The 25,304-nt window shown below is 41.5% G+C and overlaps 2 protein-coding genes across 2 annotated transcripts in view; both read right to left on the bottom strand.

Annotated features, from left to right (window-relative positions):
* Positions 1-2,064, bottom strand: part of RIC8B (RIC8 guanine nucleotide exchange factor B) — a 31,574-nt gene extending 29,510 nt beyond the window's left edge. The window contains exon 1 of the mRNA XM_056481916.1: positions 1,926-2,064. Coding sequence (XP_056337891.1) covers positions 1,926-2,036 — 111 coding nt within the window. The 5' untranslated portion in view covers positions 2,037-2,064. The remainder of the gene's footprint in view (positions 1-1,925) is intronic.
* A 3,379-nt stretch (positions 2,065-5,443) lies between these two features.
* The window catches only part of RFX4 (regulatory factor X4), an 83,020-nt gene continuing 63,159 nt past the window's right edge, over positions 5,444-25,304 (bottom strand). The window contains exons 14-18 of the mRNA XM_056515593.1: positions 22,985-23,104; positions 21,591-21,752; positions 15,269-15,431; positions 14,267-14,405; positions 5,444-6,851 (exon numbers count right to left, since the gene is read on the bottom strand). Of these exons, the coding sequence (XP_056371568.1) occupies positions 6,579-6,851; positions 14,267-14,405; positions 15,269-15,431; positions 21,591-21,752; positions 22,985-23,104 (857 nt within the window). The 3' untranslated portion in view covers positions 5,444-6,578. The remainder of the gene's footprint in view (positions 6,852-14,266; positions 14,406-15,268; positions 15,432-21,590; positions 21,753-22,984; positions 23,105-25,304) is intronic.

Genomic DNA, 25,304 nt, shown 5'->3' with positions numbered 1-25,304 from the left:
TGGAATAATCACTGCAAATGGGACAGCACAGAGAAGCACCAATAGACCTATTCATTTCTCTCATTATGGTTATTCTATAGGCACCTGCACCTTGGAACTGCACTTGATCCATCCTTTCTTTTCAATTAAAGCATATTTAATTTGTTATCTGGAAAAAAACTAAGGAAACCGAAAGCTCTGGAAACTGGAGACAGCCCAGTCTTTGCTGGCCCATAGACAAAGTGTCAGTAACAAAGTATACAAAAAAGAGATGGAGGAAATATAATTAAAAAGTTTGAACAAGAAACACAGCAAGAGCAATATCATACTGAGACAGCATTAAAGTTTCCCATCCCACTCCAAAAGAAGTATTTAGCTACACATTTAACTCCAAGATTTCATGCAAATACTTGAAATATAAGAATAGAAGCTGCACGAGATCTCACTCTGTCCCTGAGGATTCAACTCAAAACTAAATAATTCATCTGGGAAAGCTGCTGAGAATGCATAAAATCCAGTAGAGCAAAATTAAGAAATTATGCTTGTCCATGCTTTTTGACAGAACACATTTAACACAGGGTTATTTTGAAGAGTAAGGACAGAGACAAAAGGTTCCTTCAATCAGAATCCTTCCTGTCCCTAAGAGGTCAGCAAGTTAAAACAGACGTGTTTCATGAACTCCTGATCTACCAGTCCTTCAGAGAAAGTGCCCTGCAGCTGCATCAATCTCTGCCTCTGAATTTCACGTGCACAAAGGCAGCCTGTGTCAAGGCTGCTACTCAAGGTTCTTCTACAAGCATAAATTTGAGTGAAGAAATTAGTTACTGTCATTACTAGATGTAAAACATATTGCACTTAGGATAGCAAATTTCAAGACATCTCTTGGAGGCTGAAGAATATCCACATCACATCCACATTCATTTGGCTTCTTCCCTAATCACAAAGCTATGAAACTTTAACTAAATGTTTGTTCCTGTAGATTCCAAAATTTCAGTCAATAAGTAGTTCAACACGACTGCATTTAAATTACAGCTAAAGCCAAACCTGGAGTCAGAACAAGCTTTAGAGACTTGTGTACCAGCCACAGAAGCACCTATGCAAAGGGCAAACACCTGATGGGCTGAGATGTAATCTTTCAGAATGGACTCTACTGCTCTACTACAATCTGCGTGTGAAAATGTCACTATCAGAATAGATGACAGAAAATATAAAACCCCACCCAACATCTACTTTCACTCTGACTTCCACCTCCCTACATTACCAGGAAACCCCTTCCCTTCTTGACTGAACACACCCACAATCAGACTGAAACAGTAGTAGACCCTTACCTGCCAGCATTAAACACTCAACCTGCTCTAAGCTTCCCCTTTCGCTTTGCTGGGCCAGAAACACGGAAAAATGAAGCGAGGTGTGTCAGCCCTTTCCACACCCCCCTGCCCCTGCCCACTGACACGGTCAGTGTCCAGCCATGGAAAACCCTCTCTATTCCCGGTGACAAAGGGCAGCACCTCGGGCAGGTGGGCAGGTACCAAGAGACTTCGGCGTTCTTCTGTCCAGCCCCTGCCCAGTGGTGTACGCAGGTTAGAACACTTGTGAGACAAATGTACGCTATCAAACAGCTCCTCTTGCAGCCCGATCACCGATAACCCACACTCCCGGTGCCGGGGGCCGAGCTTGGCAATGGGCTTTGTGCTGCCTCGGAAGCCTGCTTTCCTCAGGACACTGCCCCGGCTCCCGGGAGAGCACGGCAAGGGCCGGGAGGCTGCGCCGGGCAGGGGCTGTGGAGGGCAGGGGCACGGCGGTGAAGCGGCGAGCGCCGGGGACCCAGCGGAGCCCAGCCCGGGGGGGACCAGGACGATGCTGGCGGCGCTGCCGATGGCGGGCGGGGCGGGCCGGCGACACCGCCGGGGGAGCGGCGCAGAGGGGAGGGGGATGGGACCCGTTACCTCCTCGTTGTACCACGCCAGGACGCGCTCCACCGCCTCGGCGCCGCCGCGCCCCTCCACGGCCTCCAGCACCGCGCCCAGCTCCGGGGCCGGCTCCGCGCCCGGCTCCATGCCCGCCCGTCCGGCCCGCCCCGCCCGGCGCCGCCGGCAGCGGCCGCGCCCCGCCCGCGCGCCCCATGCCCCGCGACGCGCCCGACGCAGGACTGGCAGGCAGCGCCGGCGCGCCATTGGCTGCAGCGGCGGCGGCGCTTACCTCGAGCCCTCCTATTGGCTGCCGTGCAGCCGCCGGCCGTTGCTGAGAGCGGACTCCATCTCCCAGCATGCCGAGCGGCGCGGCGCGCCCGGCTTTTCTGCCGCGGGGCACGATGGGGGCTGCAGTCCGTGCCCTCAGCGCCGGGGGAGCGGCGGTGCGCGCTCCCGGGACGCTGGGTGGGATGGGGCGCTGCCCGGCACATCCGTCGCTCTTCCTGAGGCTTGTTCGACTGTGCGCTCTCTGCCACCTGCCCTGTGCACAGCGTGTGTGTCACAAGGCGAACGCCTGCCACAATCAGGGCTGGCCGCTTTTTCTTAAGCTTTCCTTGGGCTCCCGCCGCGGGCGAAGTGTGTGTGCGCGTTCCCTGAAGCGGGACTCCGCCACAGCGTCTGGCAGCAAAACCAGCCCCGTTTTTCTCAAGTGTAACCCATCAGAGAATGGTGGTACCATTGGGAAGTTCTCCGCTTTGTTCAGGAGAACAGGAGGGGAAGGTGGGCTGCGTCCGCAGAGCCGGGCAAGGGTGAACCGTGTTCCTACGAAGGTTTTAGGTTTAAACCACACCGAGCAGAGATACACGATATTTCCATACTCGAGGTGCCTATAATCGAAATTCACTGTACGCATAGCAGAAATCGATTTAAAAAAAAAAAAAAAAAAAATTAAAAAAAAAATCAATCTTTATTCCTTCAATTCAGGAATCCATGAGAGAGAGGAGCCTTTCATCTCCCAAATGCCCGTTCCATGGTGGAAAACGCCAGGGAGGTTCCGCCTGCAGACGGACGGGGCCCAGAGGTGCTCAGGTGTGACCGGGCACGTCTGCAGTGGTTAGGATGCACACCCAAACCAGAAGCTGAATCTCCTCCTTAGCGGTTTCTTGCCGCAAGAACTGGGATGTAAATCCAGAACAGCACAGTCGCTGGACTGCAAGGAGTAACAAAATCCAGCCCCTCAGTGTGCAGCCATTCCTTCTGAGTCAGATCCATCTGTAAGCTAATGCAGCTTTGGATATAAAAGAGTCTTTTGCTTGTTAGATTTACAACTCTATAATAAAATATACTCCTGCTTAGATTTACTTCACACCATAGCAAAACACTCATTTTACTTGCACATAGCCAATTAATTTTTTTTTTAAATTATAAAACCTGGAAAATAAAGGTTAGGAAACTGTTACTGCCCTTTAAAGGCACATTGTTATTCATCATCAGCACGTTTTAGTTTCCACTTTATGTAGCATATGAAGGATTAGGATTTCAGTGAAAGACAGGGACAGAATAAATTGCATCCTCTACCAAAGAACTGCCAGACCTTTTCAGATGGGTGCATACCATCAGCCCTTCCCATGTTAGTCAGCTTTATCTAAACTTTCCAAAGCAATGTCTGCCCCTGAATTTCATGGGTTTCAGGGTCAGTCACAACAGAATTGTGGGGCTGGGGAGGTCAGAGGTCATTTTTGTCAAAGGGTAGTGACCTTAGCAGCAAGAGGTAGCCTGACAAAAACAGGATTCATGCTACTGAATGGAGTTCTCACTGCTCTTCCCCCGCTGAGTCTTTTTTCTACCTGGTAATGAAAAATCTCGAAGCATTGTAATGGATTTTTATAGGCATACATACACATATACATATGTATTTGTGTGTGTGTGTAGATCTATTTAAAAATATTAAATGTGTTATGTTAGTTATGCTGTAATATATAACATTAGTTTCTATTCTACTATATATATTATATACCTATCACTTGTTATATGTTTTAGTCCATGAAAAAGATCACATCTTCATAAAAATTTGTATTTTGTATTAAGAAAAAAGAGAATGTAAGCAAGAAATTTAAAAAAAGAGAGAGAGAAAAGGGAAAAAAAAAAAGAAATAATAGAAAAAAAGGGAAATAAAAATAAGAAAGTGGGAAAAAATACGAGAAATTGCAAATGAGATTGGATATTTCAGAATGTGGTATAAAAGTTTCTTCAGCAATGTTTGCATAGTCACATATTTACTTTATATGCACATAAATGCATGGCTAGCCAAGAACTCCCAACTTTTATCTTCCATGGCTGAGGGAAAGGATTGGATAACAGGCTGCAGACTGACTCAGGAGGTTTGGCTGCTGGTATGGGATGATTTGAGACATTCCTGCCCCTTACCCAGAGGTTATGGTGCTGTCCTGAGCTGCTACACTCCTAGGCCTGGTGCACACCCTGAAAGCTGCTGTGGTTTGTGCTGCTGTGGTGGGTCTGAGCTGCAGTGGCCCGGGACAAGTCCTGCTTCCCTTCTCAGCTCTTCTCATGCAGGTGGTAGCCCCTGTTTCACCAATCTATATGTTGCCCCCCATGAATATCTTCTTTAAATTTCAAAGCCCTCATCAGGAAGCAGTTCAAAGGTAGATGGAAGTGCACATTCACACTCCTGAGGCACCAACACAAGTTTCTAAATTAATTTTTAAAAAAATACTGTGGAGGTTTTTTTTTGCAAAAGACAGTCCTAGCCGTGTCTGACTGATGATGTTCTTGGCTCTTTTTTATGAGCAGCTTTGTGGTGCTGCTATTGGTCAGAATTCCCTCTCCCAGGATGCTGCCGTTCTCCACTCAGGAAGGTTTTATTATTTCTGGGTCTCACACTGTGTCCAATGTCCCTCCTCTTTCCTGAACAAGCTACCTGAGCTATTGAAATCAGGGTAACAGAGTTGTCCCCAAAAGTGTTGAAGGATATGAAATATTTATATGTTAAAAGAGTCTCATTTTCTCCTCTCTTTTAGTCAATGGGGATCAGGCTTCTTTTGGTTTAACAATTTACTGTAAAAAAGAGAGGAAGTGCTTCTGGCTTCCCTTGAGTGGTGCTTGGGCTCACCTCCATCCTGATCCTTCCAAAGACCAAGCCTTGAGTTACTGGCCGGTTCTATCCACAGACATCTCACCAAGGCATCTGATTTTTGGAGGGATAGTGGCAGGTCATGATCACCAGTCCATCAGGCAAGTGGAGGTGCATCACCCCTCTGCCACCAGTTGTGCCTGTTCTTGAGTTCTTCCTTGGATAAAAACATACATGATGACATCTAACATTTTTTGAAGGTCTGCAGCTTGTAGAAGTTTTTACATTTAAGTAAATTTGACTGGCATCTATTTACTTTCAAGAACTTTATTTGGGTGTGAAAATCCCTCATATATCTTGCACAACTGTACAAATAACACTTATGTCCGTTTTAGGCATAAACATGGTTACCATCACACTGGGTGCTATCAAAGATTTTATTTACAAAACAATTACTAAAATGCCTGTTATCATATTTCCATTTATTTATTTCTTACCCATAGGGTAATAGGTCCACCATAATTGCTTGGTGCGTTTTATAATACAGAAGGAAAAAACTATGTTAATAAAAACTAACAAAAACTCACAAATAGCTACAAATCTGACAGAAAATGTCTAAGAAAAATTCTCCCCAAAATACAATACGTTTTTCCACACATACACAGTACAGAATAACTTCAAAGGCACAGCTTTGAATTTTGCTTTTGTAGACGTATAGAGAATTATCACCACGTGAAGGAATTGAGAGAACAGTTTCATACCTGTCAATAGATAATTAAATGAATAATTATGTTTGCATTGTCATTCTCTCTATATAATTGCTTCATATCATCATATTTAACATATGTGGCTCTGAATCCAAAATCTTCCCAGTCCCCAAGTCCCTTCTTACCTTGTCATTACTGACCAGAGAAGTTAGATTTTTCCAGATTGTGCAAACTCAACACAAATACATATATAATAAGAACAATAGTCAACTTAAGGCAGTGTATAATTCAATGCTACATGTCTTTTCTTCTCTTTTGTAAAGATCAAACTTACTGGATCAACAGAAAGGTGCATCAATATACAAAGTTAGGTGTAAACTGAAACCTACAGCAACAGTGTCCTTTTAAGGAACCAGATAGAGGAATTGATATGAGTAAGTGATGACTTGGCAGAATGGTTTTTAAGGAAAGCATTAAGACCTTACAAGAACAGCAAATGATGGAGTTTTGCTGAGGGTGAATTTTCTGTCTGTAATTCAAATTATGAACAGGCCCTGTTTCAGTACTTTTTTTTTTTTTTTTGTAAGACTTATTAATGTTTGTCAATAAGAGAGGGGGTAAAAGCGGCTCACTCAAACTGGGAGCACACAGGGTTGGCCCAGAATTAAAAAAGGCACAGGTCAGCCCAAAAAGTGGTCTAGAACAGCATAAAAGTATTTTTCTGCTACAGGAACATTCAATCATACTGGTCTGCCCACGTTAGGAACTACATTTATCTGCCTGGGATCCTTTCCATTTTCCCCTGTTGAAGAACATCCACCAAAAGTCCCACACGACACGAAGCTTTTGTAACTCTTGTGGGTGTGTGGGCTCAGCTGGCACCAGTCATCTTCACTTAGCCCAGCCTGTGGTGGCTTCCCCATTGATGTACGCAAAGCCAGGAAAGTGTTGCATGTGCTCGTACTCAGAATTCCTGCGCGTTGTCAGGGGCGTGTACATGTCACCGGAGTTCCCATATCTTGTGGAGTGCATGGAGGAGCTCGTGTAGCAGGAGTTGGCAGCTGGGACCTCGGGCCAGCGTGGGGTCACCGGCGTGGGATGCAGCCTGGGAGTGCTGCTCATCAAACAGGGCTCCATTCTTGATGCTGGGCCGTTGAAAGGGTACTACAATTGAAAAAAATTTAAATCGAAGAATCATCTGCCACATATTCATTTTAAAATAAGGGCTGGTGGCGTTACAATTCTGGGTTTAGAAAAGCCAAAATCATGTGAATTAGCAGCTACCCAACAAGGTATCATACTGAAGGTGAAATATCAGATAATCAGTGTCTGCTGTAAACCAAAGTTTCAGGGAAAGTCTTGCAAAACAGTCACTGATTTTAAACATCAAATTAATTTATCAAAGTGCTAGGTGTATCTGGGAGCAGAAAAATAGATTGAATTAATTTTTTTTTCTCCCATTTTTACTCAAAAACTTGCTATTTACTAAAAATCAGAAACTAAAATGTCCCAACTCTGCCTCATTCAACGGAGTTTTGAGGGAGGGGAGCAAAAGAATCTTTATTTCTGGGAAGATGCCTTCCCTTTAAAGTGTTCACAAGACATCCTGACAGTTTCTGCAAGAAAATGGTGGGGTCTGGCCCCAGAGCCAGCAGCTAATTGGAGAACTTCTGAAAAGAGGCAGGCAGGAGAAGAATCTTATTCCCCAGCAGTTCACAGTGACACCTGGAAACTAGAAATCAAAGTTTGAAAATGGCTTTTACTAAGGAGGGACAAGATAGGAAGGAAAACAGAACCACTTTTGCCCTCTATAGCCACAGGCTGCCCAGAAACAGAAAGTAAATTGTGCTTGTGAGGGCTTGCTTAGCATGTGTTTATCTTATTGCCTGTCCTGCAGCAGCAGATCATCTGTGTCTGAGGAACAGCTCTCCCTGTTTTGTCCCCGTTATCCATGTGCACCACAGAGATGGCGACGATCCCTATTATTCTTGGCCAGCCATGTATCTTCAGACCTTCTACATCTTACATCTTTATACTTTTTCTGCAAAGTGTCACATTTAAAATTTCCGTGTCTTGGGTTGTTTGACCCTGTGGTATTTCTTTAACTAGAAAGCTGATACCAAAGTAACACTATCACTTTTGATGCTTACAAACTTTGCAAGCTGCATGCCAAAGCTTTCTATGGCTGCAAAACCTCTCCCTCGTATTTTGGAGGCTTGTGGAGAAAACAGCTGGAGTAGGTTGTAGGTGTTCCTAGGAGGGAGGTAGCAGAAATTCCCAAGGGGTCATCAAGAAGAAGAGAATGAACTCTGGGAATACTGTGGTGGGTCTCCTTGTTGTACTCAGCAGTATGTGGGGAAGCCACATTATGTCTTTTTGGTCGTTTGGAACCACAAAACTTGTGCCCCTGAGCAAATGAAATCTTGGCTCCCAGAGTGAAATTCAGGATGCACCAAAAAAGAAAGACCTTCCTCCTCCAATGTGCAGCCCAGAGGCCATGCTTGGGCTTACTGAGAAGGCAGGGGAATGGCTCTGCATGAGGGGGCAGGATACAGTGTGCTGCTTTTCCTTTTCATCGAGCGCAGCCAATGCAGCTGTGTTTATGAATGTGTCATGAATGTAAAGAGAATAATTGCTTGAAAATAACATGGACTCTAAATATCCAGTATTTTACAATAAATTCTGTTATGACTGAATGCAAGATGGAAAGTTTTGTAACGGTAGGTCAGCTAATCGCAAATGATTCAGTGGCTTCTTTTTCCTTACAGTGAAGAGACTATTGAAAGACAATATTTTTAAAGTACTCATTGGCCCCTGCCTGACTATTAACTCACCCAATGAAGCATCTATTCAGCCTTGTTGGAGTGTCCAAAGCAGAGCCATCTGGGCGGATGCCTGCCCATGCTGCCTGAATCACCTTTCACACTCTACATCCGGTTTAATGAAGAGTGCTTAAGCTGAACTCAAAACACTGGGGCCTAGTGATCTTTGCCAGATATAAAAGCGACATTTGTTGGAGGACTCTTGACAGGAAATTACCATTTTCTGGGTTGACTCACACTTGTTACTACTGCTGCCATTAGGCCTAGACAAGAAGCCCTTTAAGCCTGTGAGACTTTGAGCAGATTATTGTTAAGGCCTTGCCCACAAAAGTAAAATGAATTTCTTTTAGTATCATTTTAGAAAATACAATGTTAAATATGTCTTCCCATGAAGTGAAGGCTGAGGTTCTACAGTGAAAGGATGGAGAATAATCTCTTTATCTTTATTCTCAACTCACCAACCAATTATAAATGGTTTCAATGTCCAAACAACAAAATATTTTCCTAATGAATGTGGCTCTGACTTTACATTGTATTAGCTCCCACTTTTGCTGAATGCTGTAAATTAATGTTGCATGTTAGCCACTACTTTAGGACTTGCAAGTAACACATACCAGAAACTACTGAATTGTTGAGAGCTGGCTATAAATTAACTTCATAAAAATATGCTTAAATCTTACAGAATTACATAACCAAAACTATCGATTAGATGCATCTTTATCACTGTTAATTTGACCCTTTTCTCTACAAATTGAATCTTATTGAATCTGTTGATTAAGCTGAGTGAAACTTTGAAGTCCATCTAAGTGATTTTGGTACTTTTGGGAGTGGCATTTGAAGCCTTCGGAAAATGCTATTTGTAATTATCTCAAAAGAAGTTAAGACATCTGTTTCCTGTTGCATTCAATACATAATTACTTCAATTACATGCTAACAGTCTCAAGGCCCTTATAAAGCCATACAGTTGGGAACAATGACTCTTGCTGCATGGGTGGGATTTGGGCAGTATTTTTGTCTTTCTGTCATTACCAGCTGTTTGATGACAGAGTGGTTATTGGGGAGGGTGTTATTCTTACTGCACTGGTAAAGCCATGAGTTTATAATGTGTATGTGCTGGAGCAGTAAGAACTTTTCCACTTCTTTTTTTTTTTTTTTTTTTCCCCAAAGTAGATGAGCCAGAAGAACATGAATGGACACTAAAGCATGGCTGTGTCTGAGAAAGGATATCCTTGGCTCCCCAGCTGTCACAAAAAGAGTTACTACTGTCTTCCAGTACTGCTTCTAGAAAATCCTGCTGAAGAAGTATGTGAAGGGAAGACATGGTTTAGTGGAATTGTGGCATGCAGTATTTTATAGAAAAACTGAGTAGTGCTGCATGCTGCACCCTGCAGTTCTACTGCACTCCCCAGAGCAGTTCAGGCGAGTCAGAGTACAGACAATGCTTGAATTTCCTTTAACTATGGGCCAAGCACTGTGCTCTGGGCCTCTGAGGGGTGCAGACCTGACCTACTGCTGAACAGCAGACTGTACTGCTGCAGCATTTTCCAGAGTGATTTGTTCTGTCCAGGCCATGGAAGTAAACTATGATCTTCATAAATGCAGCTTAAAGGCAGCAAAAATAAATAAATAGATTAATTAATGTCTTTAAGGTAGAAGCTGCATGTACAAGAGGAGAAACATTGCTATGCTACTTCTATGGCTCTCTGTCACCTGACATCAACCATTTGGTTGTTCCATTTTGGGAGTGGCAGGGAAAAGGTAAAACGAGGCTGTGTTTGATGTGGCATCTAGGAGAGATTCTCAGATCTAGGTGGCTGATCTGGCAGCTTCTTGACTGAGTCCCTCCTACCTACTCTGAGATCAGGTCTACACAGAAAGACTGGAGGAGAGCTCCAGCTCCATCAGGTTCCCTGCTCAGCACAACTGAGAAAATAGGACCTTCACACTCTCCTCAGGTTACACCTGTCCTGCAGTCCTGTCCTGCAGTCCCTGGACAACTGCTGTGCACAGAGCACTTGTCACAACAGAAACTAAAGAGATAGTAATGCTTAATTCTGCAAGCAAAATGACAGGGAGAAGGTGAGGAAGGAATGATGCAGGTCTATAATGTCTTGAATGGTGAGCGTAGATAAACAGGAAATGAATATTCACTATTCCTCATCACCCAAAAAACCCTAGGGCACCTAATGCAATTCTGAGATAACAGACTTAAAATTAACAAGATGAGTGTTTTATGCAACCCTGAAAAAGTCTGTATGTACAAAAAAGCTCAAAGACAGGGTAATGGAGATTGCTTTGCTACAAAAGACATCATTCCAGCAGCTGCTTCCTACTCAGGATATCCCTAGGTTAGCTCTTGCCAAAGTCATCATAGCTGTGCTGGTGAAAGGATCACCTTCCACTTACCCTATTTCTAAGACTTTTCCTCCACACATCTGTTTCTGGTTGTTGCTAGAGATAAGACCTGGGTAACTGAACCTACATGTAATGTGATTCATTACAGCTGCACATTAGGGTACTTACAGTTAAAGATGTGCATTTTTATATGTTACCAGATATGTTAAAATGAGATTTCTCTAATTATTCTTCTTACTAAAAGGGTTAGCCTCGAAATTTACAAAGAAGAATTACTGCAGCATGAATTAGTTCATGTCTAAGGAAAAGGTAGAACTGTGTGAATTGAAATATTTTGGATAGTCTGAAAGAGGATTAACATCTGTCCAGCCAGGGTGAACATTGCAGATGGAAGCTGTGCTCAGAAGCCAGTTAAGCCTACACTGTGGAGGTGGATCAGGTGTGAATTCATGAAGGTGTTGTAACTCTCTGCTAAACTCAACTCTCAAACAGGTTGAGACCTCTCAGAGACTTTTAGAGTTGTTGTTTATTTTCTACCCTGGCACCTGGTGCCTAAAACTGCAGAAGCAGATGAAATAAAGAACTGATGAAATAAAGTCTCAGTATGGATGTGTTTATGTACATACACACACACATTAAACAGTCCCCTTCTATATGGTGGTGGAATAGCATCAGAGTGTTGTAAGCACTCCTGCACTATGGCTTAGAGAATTAGGTGGCAACAGACCAATGCAGATAATTTTTCATTTGTCTGCCAGGCTCCTGGCCAGTAAGCCAAGTCAAGAAATGAGCAATCAGGCCTTGAATTACAAGTAAGGAACTGTTCTGAGAATTATTCACAGATGGTGAGGGAAGAAAAAATTCGGATTAAGACCAAGGTTTGAACAGACTGTTCCTGTCATCAAAAGGAGTCTTGGCCATCAGTGGGAATTAGCCTATAATGCCAGATCCCCGCCTGCACTTTTTGAGAGCTGAAAAGTAATACTTACTAATAAATATTAAAATAGCAAATAGTAAAATATCTACATCTATGTAACTTCTTCCCCAGCACAGCTTCACTCTAAGGATTCCAATGACAAAATCAAAACTCTCGAAGTAGTTGATAAAGCCTGGAGTGTGTCACTCTCCTCCGTAGGAAAAGATTGGATATGACGTTCTTCAAGACCAAAACAATTATTAATAGCTGCAGCTTAAACCCCACCTCAACTGCATGTCACCTGTTTTGGCTCAGACCCTTGTCTGGCTCTCCCTGAATGCATGTTTGTAGAGAATTTACCACACACACAGACCTTTTTTTTCTTAGGAGTTAATCCCTAGACACTATCCTAAAGAGTATTGTAGAATAGTTGCTAAAGTTGAGCCAAAGTTCTATATTTGGCCAGAATGTAGATTATAACAAAGAGTTCTTTTGAAAGTTATGGTCAATGCCTCCTCTTCTCAGATGATTATACTCCCACAGCTTTGCACATTGCAGCTCATTTAGTTTCAGTATAGTGGCAGCTGTTGATATATTCATTGTAAATTTGGCTTCCTGTATTTTTATTTTGCAATGTCATGAGTTCTACTGCAACTCCTTGCACCATGTCCCCACACAAAGACCACTAGAAAAAGAACAGTTCCCTAACATTTTATTAGGCCCATCTCATGAACTTTTTTTTTTGTTAAAAGTGGCTTAGAAAGGACTTATTATCAGGGCAGGCATTTTAAAGATGCTAACTTAGCTTTAAAAACACTGTCAGCAAATTTTATATCAAACTGTTAAAGACTTTTAAATAATTTTTCAAAAGTAAGGTTCCCGTTTGTAGCTCCTCTCAACAGAGAACAAGCACATTGATGGGGTTCCATCTCAGTTTATAAGCAGCATAAGAAAGAACATGCCACATAGAAATTGAAATAATTTTCCTTCAAAGTGTGAAAGCTTAGCTGTTCTTATATGTGCTCAGGACAATTCAAAGACTAGCAAGAGAGGAAAAAATGATCTGACATCAGCACTTGTAGAGACAGCCTACTGCAGAAGGAAAGATATTTGCCTGAGTTTAATGCTTGCTACTGTTTGCATACAGCATGTTAACAAGGATACGAATAAATTAAGAATGTGTTGATTTTGATTTGCTTTACTTGTTTCTTGAGATAACAGGATGAGACCTATACTAAAAAATGGAGGAAAGCAGACCTGTCCCAGGACACTGCACTTAAATGTTCACTCACTTTCCCGCTGGAGATAGAGCAGCTTCAAAAACCCTCAGACAAAGCCTCGTGTAGTCTGACAGACCAGGTGCAACACAAATGGGTGAGAAGTTGTAGCTTGTCCTTTCCATGAGTCAGGGAGCCATGGTTGAGCTGCTCCAAATGAGCATATTGGGTTTGCACAGATTGCAAAAAGCTTTAAGGAGATCAATACCATGATTTTTATCTTACAGCTAGGGAAAATGAAGCATAAAAAGGAGAAACAGCTCTAAGATCATGTGGCAGACTGATTCTGAAGACCAGAATGAGATGCAGCTTTTGTGTGCTCAGTTTCAAAGCACTAGCAAATTCACACCTTTGCCTCTGGTATGAAACTGTTCCAGTGATGATAGTTAAGCATGGCAGTCCCTGATACACTTTTATAAATTTCCAGTAAAGGTAAGTGGTGCCATGTGGGTGGAACACCCCCATGCCATTACCTCCCCCCTGTATCTGCCCTTTGCTCATCTTCCAGCAGAGCCCAGAGAGAAGCTGCCACCACTGGGGAAGCACCAGCTGCATGAGGCACTCTGACAGTGCCCTCTGACAGTGGCACTGCTTTGGAACTCTTGCCAGATCTGATCTTCACACCTAATCTGTGCTGGCTCCTACTGGCTCAGTTTCATGAGATGGAAGAGTTACTGATATAATTTCTCAGCACTGTTGTAGGAGGCTGTAGGACACAGATTAAACAACCTCTGCAGTGGTGTCCTGAAGTTATTCAAACTATGTGCAGAGCTCACTGTTCTGGCAAATTTCTAAACATGGTTATCCTGAAAAGCAGAGATCCCACAAGAATTCACTATGGCCTCTGCATCTTCAGCTGAATGAGAGCACTTTCATTTCTTCTCAGAGATCTCTTCCTGCTCCCAACAACTAAAAATCATACAACCAGTTATATTCGGTTTTGCTTTAGCTACTCCTTAAAACAGAAACACTTTACACGACCCAGACTGCTGGATTTTAGAGATAATACTTTATACCGACAATCTAAAGCTACTTCTGATGACCACTGAATTTAAATGATACTTAGGTAATATTAGAAAATAAAAAGAATAGGAGCCCATTAATATCTAGACAGCTTATTGATTCAGACAACTAATATGGTGATAAATTTACAAACTGAAATATTTTAAATGTTATAACAAATATCATCAAGTAACAGTTGCAGATTACCTGTGAAGAGCTTCTGTGGTAAGCTGAGTAGTGAAGTGGACCAGAAATAGCAGTATCATGTGGTAAGGATGGATACTGACTCTGCATGGGATGGGGATGCTGGTTGCTGTAGCTACCATAGTTGTAACTTCCTGTGTATCTGAAATACATTAAAAAACACTTTTAGTATGCACAATAATTTATTCCCACTAATCATTCCACAACTTTTATAAAATACACCATTGTTTGTTTTTTTAATTGGAGGATAATATTTTAAATATTTTTCAAAAATATACTTTCCAGCTCAGATGGGAGGCAGATGCCACTAGTGAAAGTGTGTGTCCAGCACAACATCAAATAGAGAGATCCAGCATGTTTCTGTGACTAATTTTAAACTTCAGATGTCTTTCCCTTTTATTGTTATCTAATGCCATGTTCCCAGTAATTTGCTATCCAGACTGAGGAGGTATGGTAAGCCCTGACTTGAAGAGCTACAATGAGTTCAGCTATCTCCTTGTACTGCAGTCAGATGTTCCTTTTTTGGGAAGGAGAGAAGTGAATTGTTTGAATCTGCAGTGTACAATGTTCAGTCTGGTACTGGGGAGCACAGAATTGCATCCAGATCCAGTGCAGATCTCAGCAGTGCTGAGCAGAAGAGAAGGATCACCTCTCCTGACACAAGGTGTAGTAGGATTGCTCTCTAGGCACATCTAACTTTTTCAAACATGGCACAGGAAAACAGGAATCAGAGAAGAAATCTACTTTAGCCTTCTCTTTTAGAAAATCTCCTCCAGGCCTACTGTGGTTTTGAATGGAATTAAATGAGATTATAAAACTAAGACATAATATAATTATAAAATAGCAACAAAAGCCATAGAATTATGATACCAGCATCTTTGCAATACAGACTTAATTACATCAAGAAACAGCTTTTACTGCATTTCAAAAAACCCACCTAAGCAGAAGTTCATCCAAATCCCACCAACAAACACTCAAAAGCCCATGCCAGTGGAAGTGCCTTACCCATGCTCTTCTCTGTGGGGATACACAGGTATCCTGTGTGTGACAGATGATGAAGGTACATGTGGGCTCCTCATGCAGGGCAGCTGTTGGGAATTCTCAGCAGGTGACCCAGCAGCTGTTGTCACAGTGTAGGTGAGTGACCATGTGTAGGATTGCATAGCCCCTGCAGACAGAGAGGAGCCAAAGGAGCATAGTTAACATGGGCTGTCATCCACAGAGGGGCCATGCCTCGAGACAATTACAGGAAAACAACCAGGCAGGCAATGATCATGGAAAGTGCAGTGGCAAAGTGAACAGACCAGTCGTATCTGAGGCATAAATATCCACACAGAGTGATCGTTTGGAGCATGCAAGGATCCAGAAGAATTAAAATATAAGAAACAGCTCACACTGTGGACTTCTAGAGTGGTATTGAAACAATTTTACAGAAAAAAGCAAAACCCTGGAATAGGACTTAGAAATGGAAGAACAGCAGTGCTAAGATTTCTCAGGCAGGATGCACCAAACCCTGAGGTCTCTCTCACATGGAGAGGGCTGGTGGCCTGCTCAGCTCTGAGACCTGGACACAGGCAGGAAGTATGATCACAACAATGAAGGATCAGAAAAAAATGAGCGTTATGCAAATAGATATCTCAAATCCTTTTGTGGTTTGTACCTGTTCCACCCAAGTAGGTACCAGCCCTTGTAGTGGCAACACCACAGAGATCCCCAAATTATGACAAGTAGATAGACAGAAATAGCCTAGTCATTTCCTTCCTGCAAAATAACACTTCTTTCTTTTTTTTTTTAGTGGCAGCAGAGACTGGACTTAATTTATTTTTGTCATGTAGAGCGTTTGAGGGAAGAGCAGAGCAAAGAAGTGGGTTTTCCATTTTGCTTAGAAGGTGCTGAGTTTTTTAATCATCCTGATCCCTTCCAGGCAGGAACTCCAGTTTCATGAGCCAGCTGCTGAGAAACCTTTGTCCTTTGCACACACCCCTTTCACTCAGGAGGCTGACAGATCCATTGTTCCAGTATAACATAGCTCTTGCTGGAGGTCATGACCATACTGGCTGAGATTACCCTGCAAATGAGGACCAGAACACTGAATTTAACCCAATGAGAACACTGGTTTGGGGGGCTCGGGGCACTCTTGACTCTTTTTCTTCAGCTAAAAGGAATTGCAGGAGGTGACTCAGGTTTTTTTCAGTATGGATTCTGGGACTTCCTGTGGCATGAAAGGGCTTAATTCAGAGGGGGAAGTCGTTGTACCCCATGTGTGTCCACTCCATGGCTTTGGGAAATGAAAAGCCTATTTGAAATATATATAATTTTCTTCAGGTGAGTGCGACTTTATTTGGTAAAATCGGGCAAATATTTTTTTTTTGGTGGGAAATGTTTAATTCTGCAACTGAAGGTATTCTGAGCTCTACAAGGTAAGTCCAACTTTAAATACTTCAGCAGGGTGTGATTTGGTGCTCTTACAATAGAAATCCATGGATGTGTTATGGCCAAGAGTATCCTGATAGATTTGTTTTCACATGCCTGCATTTTCTGCCACTGACTCTCCAATTTTCCATCTTTATCTCCTCATAATGCAGAGGACCACTGAGATCCCCAAGACTCCAAGGAGAAAAGCAAACTCCTGTTCCTATGGACAAATAAACATTCATGGCTCCTTGAGTTGGGAAAATGTTTAAGGAAGCCTGCCTTTACTAAAAAATACAGTTTAGGTGGAAGGGACCAGAAGTATTTATGCAGTTACAAAATAGCTTCATTTGAAAACAAAAGAGTTTTGAAAATATCAACAACTTGTCTACAGAATATTTTAATGAAACATTTCAATTTCAAAAGGTCAACATATTTCCCCAGTGTTATCTTCCAAAAGAAAATTTGCGACTTTCTTTCAAAACAGGCCTGAATGCAAAAGGCAAAAACAAAGAGAAAAGAAAGGACAACAAAGAGGTTGAAAAACCCCAAATACTTATTTTTAGGTAATATTATTGTATGGGTGGTTTTTTTCCCACTTTTTCACTTCATTATAAAAACTATAAAAGTTTTACTTTGACTTGGTTTTATTATTTCCAACCAAAAATTGGCCATTGATTCAAAAATCTCATGACCTTCCTAGCTCTAATAAGAAGCAGTAATAACAGAGCCAAAAGACCCTTTGCATTTTATCAAATATAGTGATTTGACTGGCCTCAGACATTGTGACAATCTCCTTTTCTTTTTTTTTGAAAAATAGAGGTGATCTTATCATAGTCTGATGAGAATGAGTGAGTCCAGGACAGCAATATGTTTCATGTGCTCCCTGTGGGAAGTCAAATTCCTTGGATGAGAGATAGCACTCCTGGTATTCAAATCTAACTGGCAGCCACCTCAGTTCAACTTTAAAATGAATGGTTGGAGAGTAACAATCTTGTCCAGATGTCACAGAAACAAAAGTAGAAAGTAGGTCTTGCACTCAGAGAGCTGTGAGCATCTTTGTTTAATTCTCCTAACCAAGAACTGCCAGAGGTACTACAGGATAGTACCTCACACAGCTCCCTTTCTTTTGCAGGTTTTGGCTTAGAACAGAAGTGTGTTGGGTTTTACTCTGGATTTACAGTATGACAGAAGGCAGTGCACATTTTTTTTCAGGATGTTCTGGGGAACCTGCAGTTGCCTCACTTCTCCTTGCCTTTGTGGAAGGGATGCTATTATTTTCAGTAACCTAATTACAAACACAGGGAGCAAGGATGGAAGATGACAACAGATTTGCAGACTGTGTGTAAGTATGAGGTCTCCAGGATACTGTCAATGTTGTGGTGGGTGGAAAAGGAGGAATGAGTTAAGTGTGAAAGGTTTTCATAGTTAGCTTCCTAATGTCTGCCTAGGTCCCAGTCCTTTATGATTAATTTCCTCAGCTGGTTGAAGAATTGAACTTTAAGAGATGAAGTCTCTTTTAGATATGACTGAACCCAACTGAACTGCTTTTTTGAAATAAGCAAAAACAATAGTGATTGAGCAATGATTTGCTCTGCTTTGTGTTCTGAACATGCAGGGTTTGATTAAAATAGGGAAATTCATTTATTATCACTCTTTTTTCTTTTCTCTTTTTTTAAAAAAGTGATTTTGAGGATACTAATCAGGAGGCCATCTGATCTGCAGGGGAGCCAAATATAAATGGAACTGCTATTAGTCCTACAACAGGCCTGTTGTCATTGATGCCATCACGTACACCAGTGCAGAGAAAACCCAGAAGCTGTTTAATGATGCTGAATTTTGTGTCTTCTTTAGGCTGATACACGGTGAGACACTCCCAGCACTGTGCATTGTGTGTGATAATCAGCAGTACTGTCAACCTCAGGCAGTCAGAAATGCAGAGTCAGGCCCCCATTCTGCCCCCACACAACAAACAGATCACTTTACCTGTGAAGCTTTAGAACAACACAAGCCCTTCCATTTTAAGGGAAGAATTGCCTTTTGAAATGGAAACCTTTGAGGTTTGCACTCTGCAGCTATGAGATTTAAACTCTAATTGTTGAGCAAGAGCGGATGTTCTCAAATACTCATGTGAGTACAGGAGCTGAAGCTTTAGGAAAAGAACCAGAAATTTGTTCTACTCATACACACAAATATGAGAGGGGCTAGACCTGTGCCAGTATTCCCAGAACTTTAATACCAAGCCCAGACATGGCAGAACAGTGACTTTTAATGACCATTGCACCCAAAGACTTATTCCATGCATAGATTTTTTAAAACCTAACAGCAAACTTAGTAAAGTGAACAGTAAACTTAGTAGTTTACTAAGATATTAGGAACTAACAATTTAGAGTTCATTTTGGCTAGTCTAAAAACAATTGCATTGGCAAATGAGTAATCAGAGCTTTAAGAGGGGCTTTAAGAGAGTGCAGCATAGCCATATAGCTATCACTTTTATTACAATATTGTTGCAGTTTGAACAATCATTAATCTGGCCTTTGTGATTTGGAAAGGATGGAGGCTAATTAGCCTTTTAACTATCCAGTAACCTAACAAAAGTTTTAAAAAAACCAATGTTACTGGTGCCATGGCAGATACCACAGAGTGTGATACATAGGATTTACCTTTCTTTTGCTCAGTATCATGTCGTTGCAACAGTTTAATTTGCTGGTTTTGTACTGACCACTGACTGAAGGCAAAAAGGTTAAAATACAAGTTTAATAGTTAACTTTTATTGTGAATGTCACAAGCAAGGAAGAGTTAATGGTGCCCTAAATTGGGGAACTGAGAGCTAATGGTGACCAATGGAACTTGTTCTCAGGATCTGCAAAGCATTTGTAGAATTTTACATTTACCTCATAAAAGGTATGTAAGAAAATCAATAGTGTGATCTTCCCAGAGCACATGTTTCCCTTTCAAAATAATTCTATGCAATGCCACAGATCTGTATGTAAAGTAGTTTGTGTGTGTATATAATACATCTTCAGCACTCCTATTTTAAAGTGAAGCAATTTCCTTTAGCTGAGACACAGTTGTTATTCTGTGTTGCTTTACATGAATAAACACTGCATTCCACAGTGTAATGGTTAGCAAACTAAAAAGCAAACTAAAACTAGTCCATCTACATGATGAACATATGAAACAGAGGTATTACTAATTGCTCAAATTGAGAAAGAAAGAAATAGCCACAGATTCATATTTAATGTTAACCAGAACATTACTTGCATTGACAAATTTGGCTTGTGCAAGACAAAAATGATTTTCACACTCTAAAAAGTGAGACTGCACCAGACCATAAGTGTAAAATCCAATTAAACCAAAAGAAAGCCTTTAAAACAACCTAAAAATATGAAGCTGAGAAAAAAAGAACTAAAATAATCAGAAATTGCTTTCTTGCCTAAAAAGTTCTAGTATGGGAACAATTGTGGTCTTTCTGTACCTGAAGGGAAAGACAGAAGTGGACTTCTTATGAGGACTTGTAGTGACAGGAGAAGGGCAAATGGCTTTTGGTTAACTGTTAATGACAAGTATCTGCAGCCCAAATAAAAATCCCTCAGACTTCCATTCCAGTCAGTGGCCCTGCAGAACAAACAGCTCCTTTCTTTTCAGTCCTTTATTTCTGCATACAGCCCTGCACCATACTAAATTCTGGTTCCAGCATCACAGCCATCCCACAATGCCTGCAGGTCAAATTCCACACAATATCAAGGTTTCAACAAGAGTTAAACATCCTCACCACCTCACTGTCACCTGGACTGAAGCTGTGTGATCACCTACCCAGTCTAGGAATTATCAGTCTCTTGTATAACTGTCCTGAGGGGTAATAACTTCCTATTTCCCTCCTAACTGTTGTATTGCCTCCAACAGTGAAAAATCTTAAGTTGTGATGTAGGGATAAATATTTTTAAATCTCTTTCCAGCATAACATGCATTGTGCTTCCCTTTGGGCGCCTTTGAAAACATGAAAAACATTTTTCAGAAAGATTTATTAGTTCTTTAGCCACTGCCAAATACTCTAGTGTGGTAAATCATCACTTTATGACATTCTTTCAGGATTTTGTAACTTTTCTAGTACATCACAAAAGCAATGGTTTCCACATTCTGATTGTGCATCCTATTCAATGAGGAGCAGCAAAGCTGGAATTTCACTGCCTGAAATGCCTTCTGGAAGTCACTCTCATTTCTGCCTTTCTTTCCATGAATTAAGAGAACACTGCCTTTTTATCATACAGACAGTCCTGCCCACATCCAAAAGGTAATGAGTTTTGCTCTAGAGCACAGAGAATGTTGGCCATTTATGCAGCCCAAACAAGGAGCTAGTTTTATGCTTATTGTTTCATGTCAATCCTGCTCACAAGTTTAAGCTGTCCCTTAAGTGCAGATTTTTTAAATTTGTGGGCCCACAAAAGTACAACAACCTTATCAGCTGCTGCAATAGAGTAACAGAAAATAGGCTTCAAACATGTAATTCCTAATCTCTAACACTGGTTGATGAAAGTTTTCAACAGTGTGTAAAATATACCCAAGAGAAACTTGCCCAGCTATTTCAACATATTTGGGTGTTAAATATGTTGAAAGATACCCATTTCCCATTTACCAGCTAGGAATTCCTGAACCACTAGTGATTTGGGCTTTTGCAAACCTCACTAAACCTGAAATATTTAGCACTCTTCCTTCAGGCATATAAAACATCCAAACATCAGATCTTTCTCTTGGTAGAGAGCACGTCATGTGTGGATACAGTGAGAACAGATTTCTGGCTTGGGAAGGCTTCTCATATCTTGCAAGCCAGTACATCGTGCTCTGAGGCTCAGTTTTAGGAGACCAAGTGCAAAAGCCACCTTCAAGCAGATTTATCTGCCAGAAGCCAACCTACCTGTAGTAGCTGTTATGCCACCATACTCTGGGGACTGGTTGCTGATGGGTGATGGGGCAGAGGGCACTTCCACAGAGGTGGCAGATTTAGCTGGGGAGAACGGCGCTGGGGAGGGAGTTGGAGCAGCTGGTTCACTCAGGATAATTTCTTCTCGTATTTCTGCTGCAGAATGAGAGAAAACCCATCAAAATAGCTAAAGGCAGAGTCAAGGAACACTGAGGGACTTAAAAAAAATGCAAGCAGTTAGATTCTGTAGAATGTATTTCAAGAAATACAGAGCAGGAACCACAGATCTTTGGAAGAAGCATTTCTATAGCATTCAACATTACAACCTTCACTGTCCCTTCAGAAGAACTCTTAAAGGAATGTGATTTTTTCCTGTTGCATAGGCAGGAAACTGATGCATGGAGAGCTTAAGTGTTATACTCCTATAATGTACTATTACATATCTCAAATTAGGAGTCTGACTTAGGCATTCCTGCACCTTCTAGAGACATTGGAAAAAAAACAGGAGTCTCCAGAGCATTCCTGTGGCTTTGGGCCATGATCTTCCTTCTTTGTTGACAGAAAAAGGAGGATATTCTGGATAGTTTTAGCTGCTAAAGGAAAATATGCAAGAATAAGCAACTTGTTTGTCAAAAATCCAAGAGGCTATGGCAGGGTAATGAATTAAATTCAAGTCTTTCACCATACAGAAGATAGTTCCCCAATCACTGAAATTTTTTCTTCCCATAAATCTACAGGGTGATAAATTAAATGGATAATTAAACTTTCAAGGTGACAGAGAGGCTTAATTTGCCACAATTAATGGGAGATGCAGGTAAGGAAGATCACTGAGGAGCTCTCATTACAAGAGGCTGCCTGGAGTAGAAAAAACCAAAGGCAATCCCTTCTTGCTTCTGTTCTGTTCTGGCAGTGTGGGATGGAGCAGGACTCAGAATCTCCTTCTGTACAGGCACTCAGAATGTAAATGTACCAGAAGCAGCAGATTTGCCATTTGTCTTTTCTCACTCCTGATATCTCTTCCTCTTATTTAGGCTGGTACAAATCCACTGGTGTGAGTGAACTTACTAGCACCAAGTCCACTGAAATTCAATGGTGGCTTAGAAAGATTAAGATAAAGGGTTCCATTACAAAAATTTCTTACTGAAACACCAACTGAGTGCTTAGGAATGGGGCTTCAGACATCCACAGACACTGTGAAGCAGGCAGCTCTCTTCCAGAATGTATTAACCAGGGGTGCCTCCCAAATCATTTATTTCACTTCATGATAGAAGTGCTTTGCTCCTGAATAAGCCTCAGGAGGTTAGATAAGGATAAAGATATGTCCTAACAATAAAGTAGAGAAAACAGTGGAATAAAACAACAAATAATGAATAAAAGAACAGACTCACCTGTGCTTCCTTCTCCCTTCATTGCCCTCATCAGCTCATTAGCTTTCTCCTGACAATGGAGTGATTCTAGCAGGTATAATACATAGTCATCGAACATCAAGTGAATAAGGTGAAAAGACCCTGGTAATAAAGTGAACAAACAAAAAAGCCATTGACTGCCTCAATATACTCATTAAATCAATTATTATGGTACTCAACACAAACAGCCCTGAATAAGACTGCTTCCATCTACAGAAATATCTCTGTTATTGAAGGTAAAAGAGGTCTAAGTAAAACCAGAGGGTAGCAAACTGTTCATTCCTAGATTAATACAGGCTTCTACAAGTAGTTGTGGCTTAGGGTGCAAGAAGACTGCCTAGCTGAGAGCTGCCACTTGAAGGATTCTTCTCCTCCTACATTAGCACTGAATGTCACTTTTGACAACTGTACTACTGTAGAATTGTTTCCTGTTGTCTAAAGGATGTATCATTTTCTGTCAGAAGTAGAATCTCAAACTGGCTGCCTTAGTGACACATCCTGGTATGAATTTTCTGCTCTACCTGAAAAGAAAGGGAGTTGCCTCCCATAATTTATAAAGCATACATATCAGGGATGGCGAAGAAATATTTGCCCTAGATCACAAATCACAAGGAAGAAAGATGTGCAAGAAGAGACCACAAACACATTTTGGGGGGGAAGTAGGAGATGCAAAACATCAAAGCTGAGACATTGTGCAGTGCCCTCCTGAAAGGACTAAGACCTCTCTGCAGGGGGCAATGACAATATCAAGGTGGAGTTTGTTCAATTTATGCAACAGACTCCATGACATCAGGTACCTGTAATAGTTCCAGACAGGACTTTATCATACAATGAGTTTGGTTTTTCAAAGCTCTTTTGTTCATTTAGACTTGCATGGAGTATTTACCACATGCTTATTTAAGTCACTAAGTAACTCTGACAAGTACAAGTACAGTGAGGTTTAAATAATAGTTCGTCCAGCAGTTAGCTTAAATCAGAGAAAAGTCATCATCTGAGATAGAAACAGAGATCAACTACTGCCAGAAAAAACAACTCCAAAAAACCTCATGTGTAGGTATTTCTTTGGAAATTCCATTATTGCATTTGAAGAGAAATACTTTCACGGAGAAAAGATCAAAGGAGTCTCAAATTCGATCTAATTTTATAATGGTTGATTTCTTCACCGGAAATTTAGGTTTATATTGAGATATTAGTTTTTATCACAATGAAGCATAACTATCCCTACTCCAACTCCTGTACTCAAGCATGCTGCTGTAGGGCAGAAGTGGTTTGAAAGAGCCAATACCCTTATTGAATTCTAGCTGGCAGTTCAGCTTTCAGAGTGACTCTGAGCACATTCTTTTTCTTTGTGACCCCCATGGTCTTTGTGTTTCATTCTCTCCCTCATGCCTGCAGGGTTTTGTTGTCACTGATATGAGCTGGGCACACACCCTGGGAAGTGAACATGTGTCCCTGTGCTCTTGGGCAAGGCGGCACAGAAACAGGACACACCTGGCTGCAACACCTTTGCTGTGGGGAGGAAATCTCTGGCTGCTGGTGGACCTGAAGCATCCAGCTCTTCATTTGTTTCACCTGACTGAGCAGATCAAAATGGTAACAGGTTTCCCCAGCCTTTCAAGGGTAAAAAGTGGGGATCTTCACTTGAGTACTGCAGAGAACTTGTTTTTAAAAATCTTTTGGGTTCAAAGTCTTGTTAATTAAGTCCTATTTGATTTAGCAGTGCAATAAAGACATCAGACATGGCTGTGCACCTTGTTACTGACCTAGGGATTCCCCAGTGGAAACCTAGATTTTCAAGAATCTCCACAAAATGTTCACTCTTCTCCTGACTACAGTTTTTCAGTGGGAAGTTTTTATTGACTCTAGTGCAGTTACTACTGATAAGTAACTTCAAGGTAAGAAAAACAGGCTGGCAGACTTCATGTAGTGGTATAAAGCTCGGGGTATTGACTATTTTCTATCAAACTCCTTACTCAGCCTTTAATAAAAAGAAAGGAAAGTTGCTTGTAGTTTCATAAAAATATTTGGAAGTGCAAACTCTAAACACTGTAATTGTGTTTGCTAGCGAGCAAACAACAAGAACCCAAGGTCTGCTATTTTAAAAAATGTCTTTGTTTTTGGGGGGTCTAATGCTTTATTTTGAAGACTTGGGGTTGGCAATACTGAATGCAGCATTTAAAAACACTCCAGTGCCCTTGTGACTCTTTTGAATTTCTCTCTTCCTCTCCTATTATTTCTCCCACTGTGTATTTTTAAGCTCTGCACAGAGTTTTTGAGCCCAAAATTTGCGTGAAAGACACCA

This window comes from Oenanthe melanoleuca, chromosome 1A (genome assembly GCF_029582105.1).
Source record: "Oenanthe melanoleuca isolate GR-GAL-2019-014 chromosome 1A, OMel1.0, whole genome shotgun sequence".
NCBI lineage: Eukaryota > Metazoa > Chordata > Aves > Passeriformes > Muscicapidae > Oenanthe > Oenanthe melanoleuca.
The sequence above is the reverse complement of the archived record's forward strand: the minus strand, read 5'-3'. Positions and strand labels throughout refer to the sequence as shown.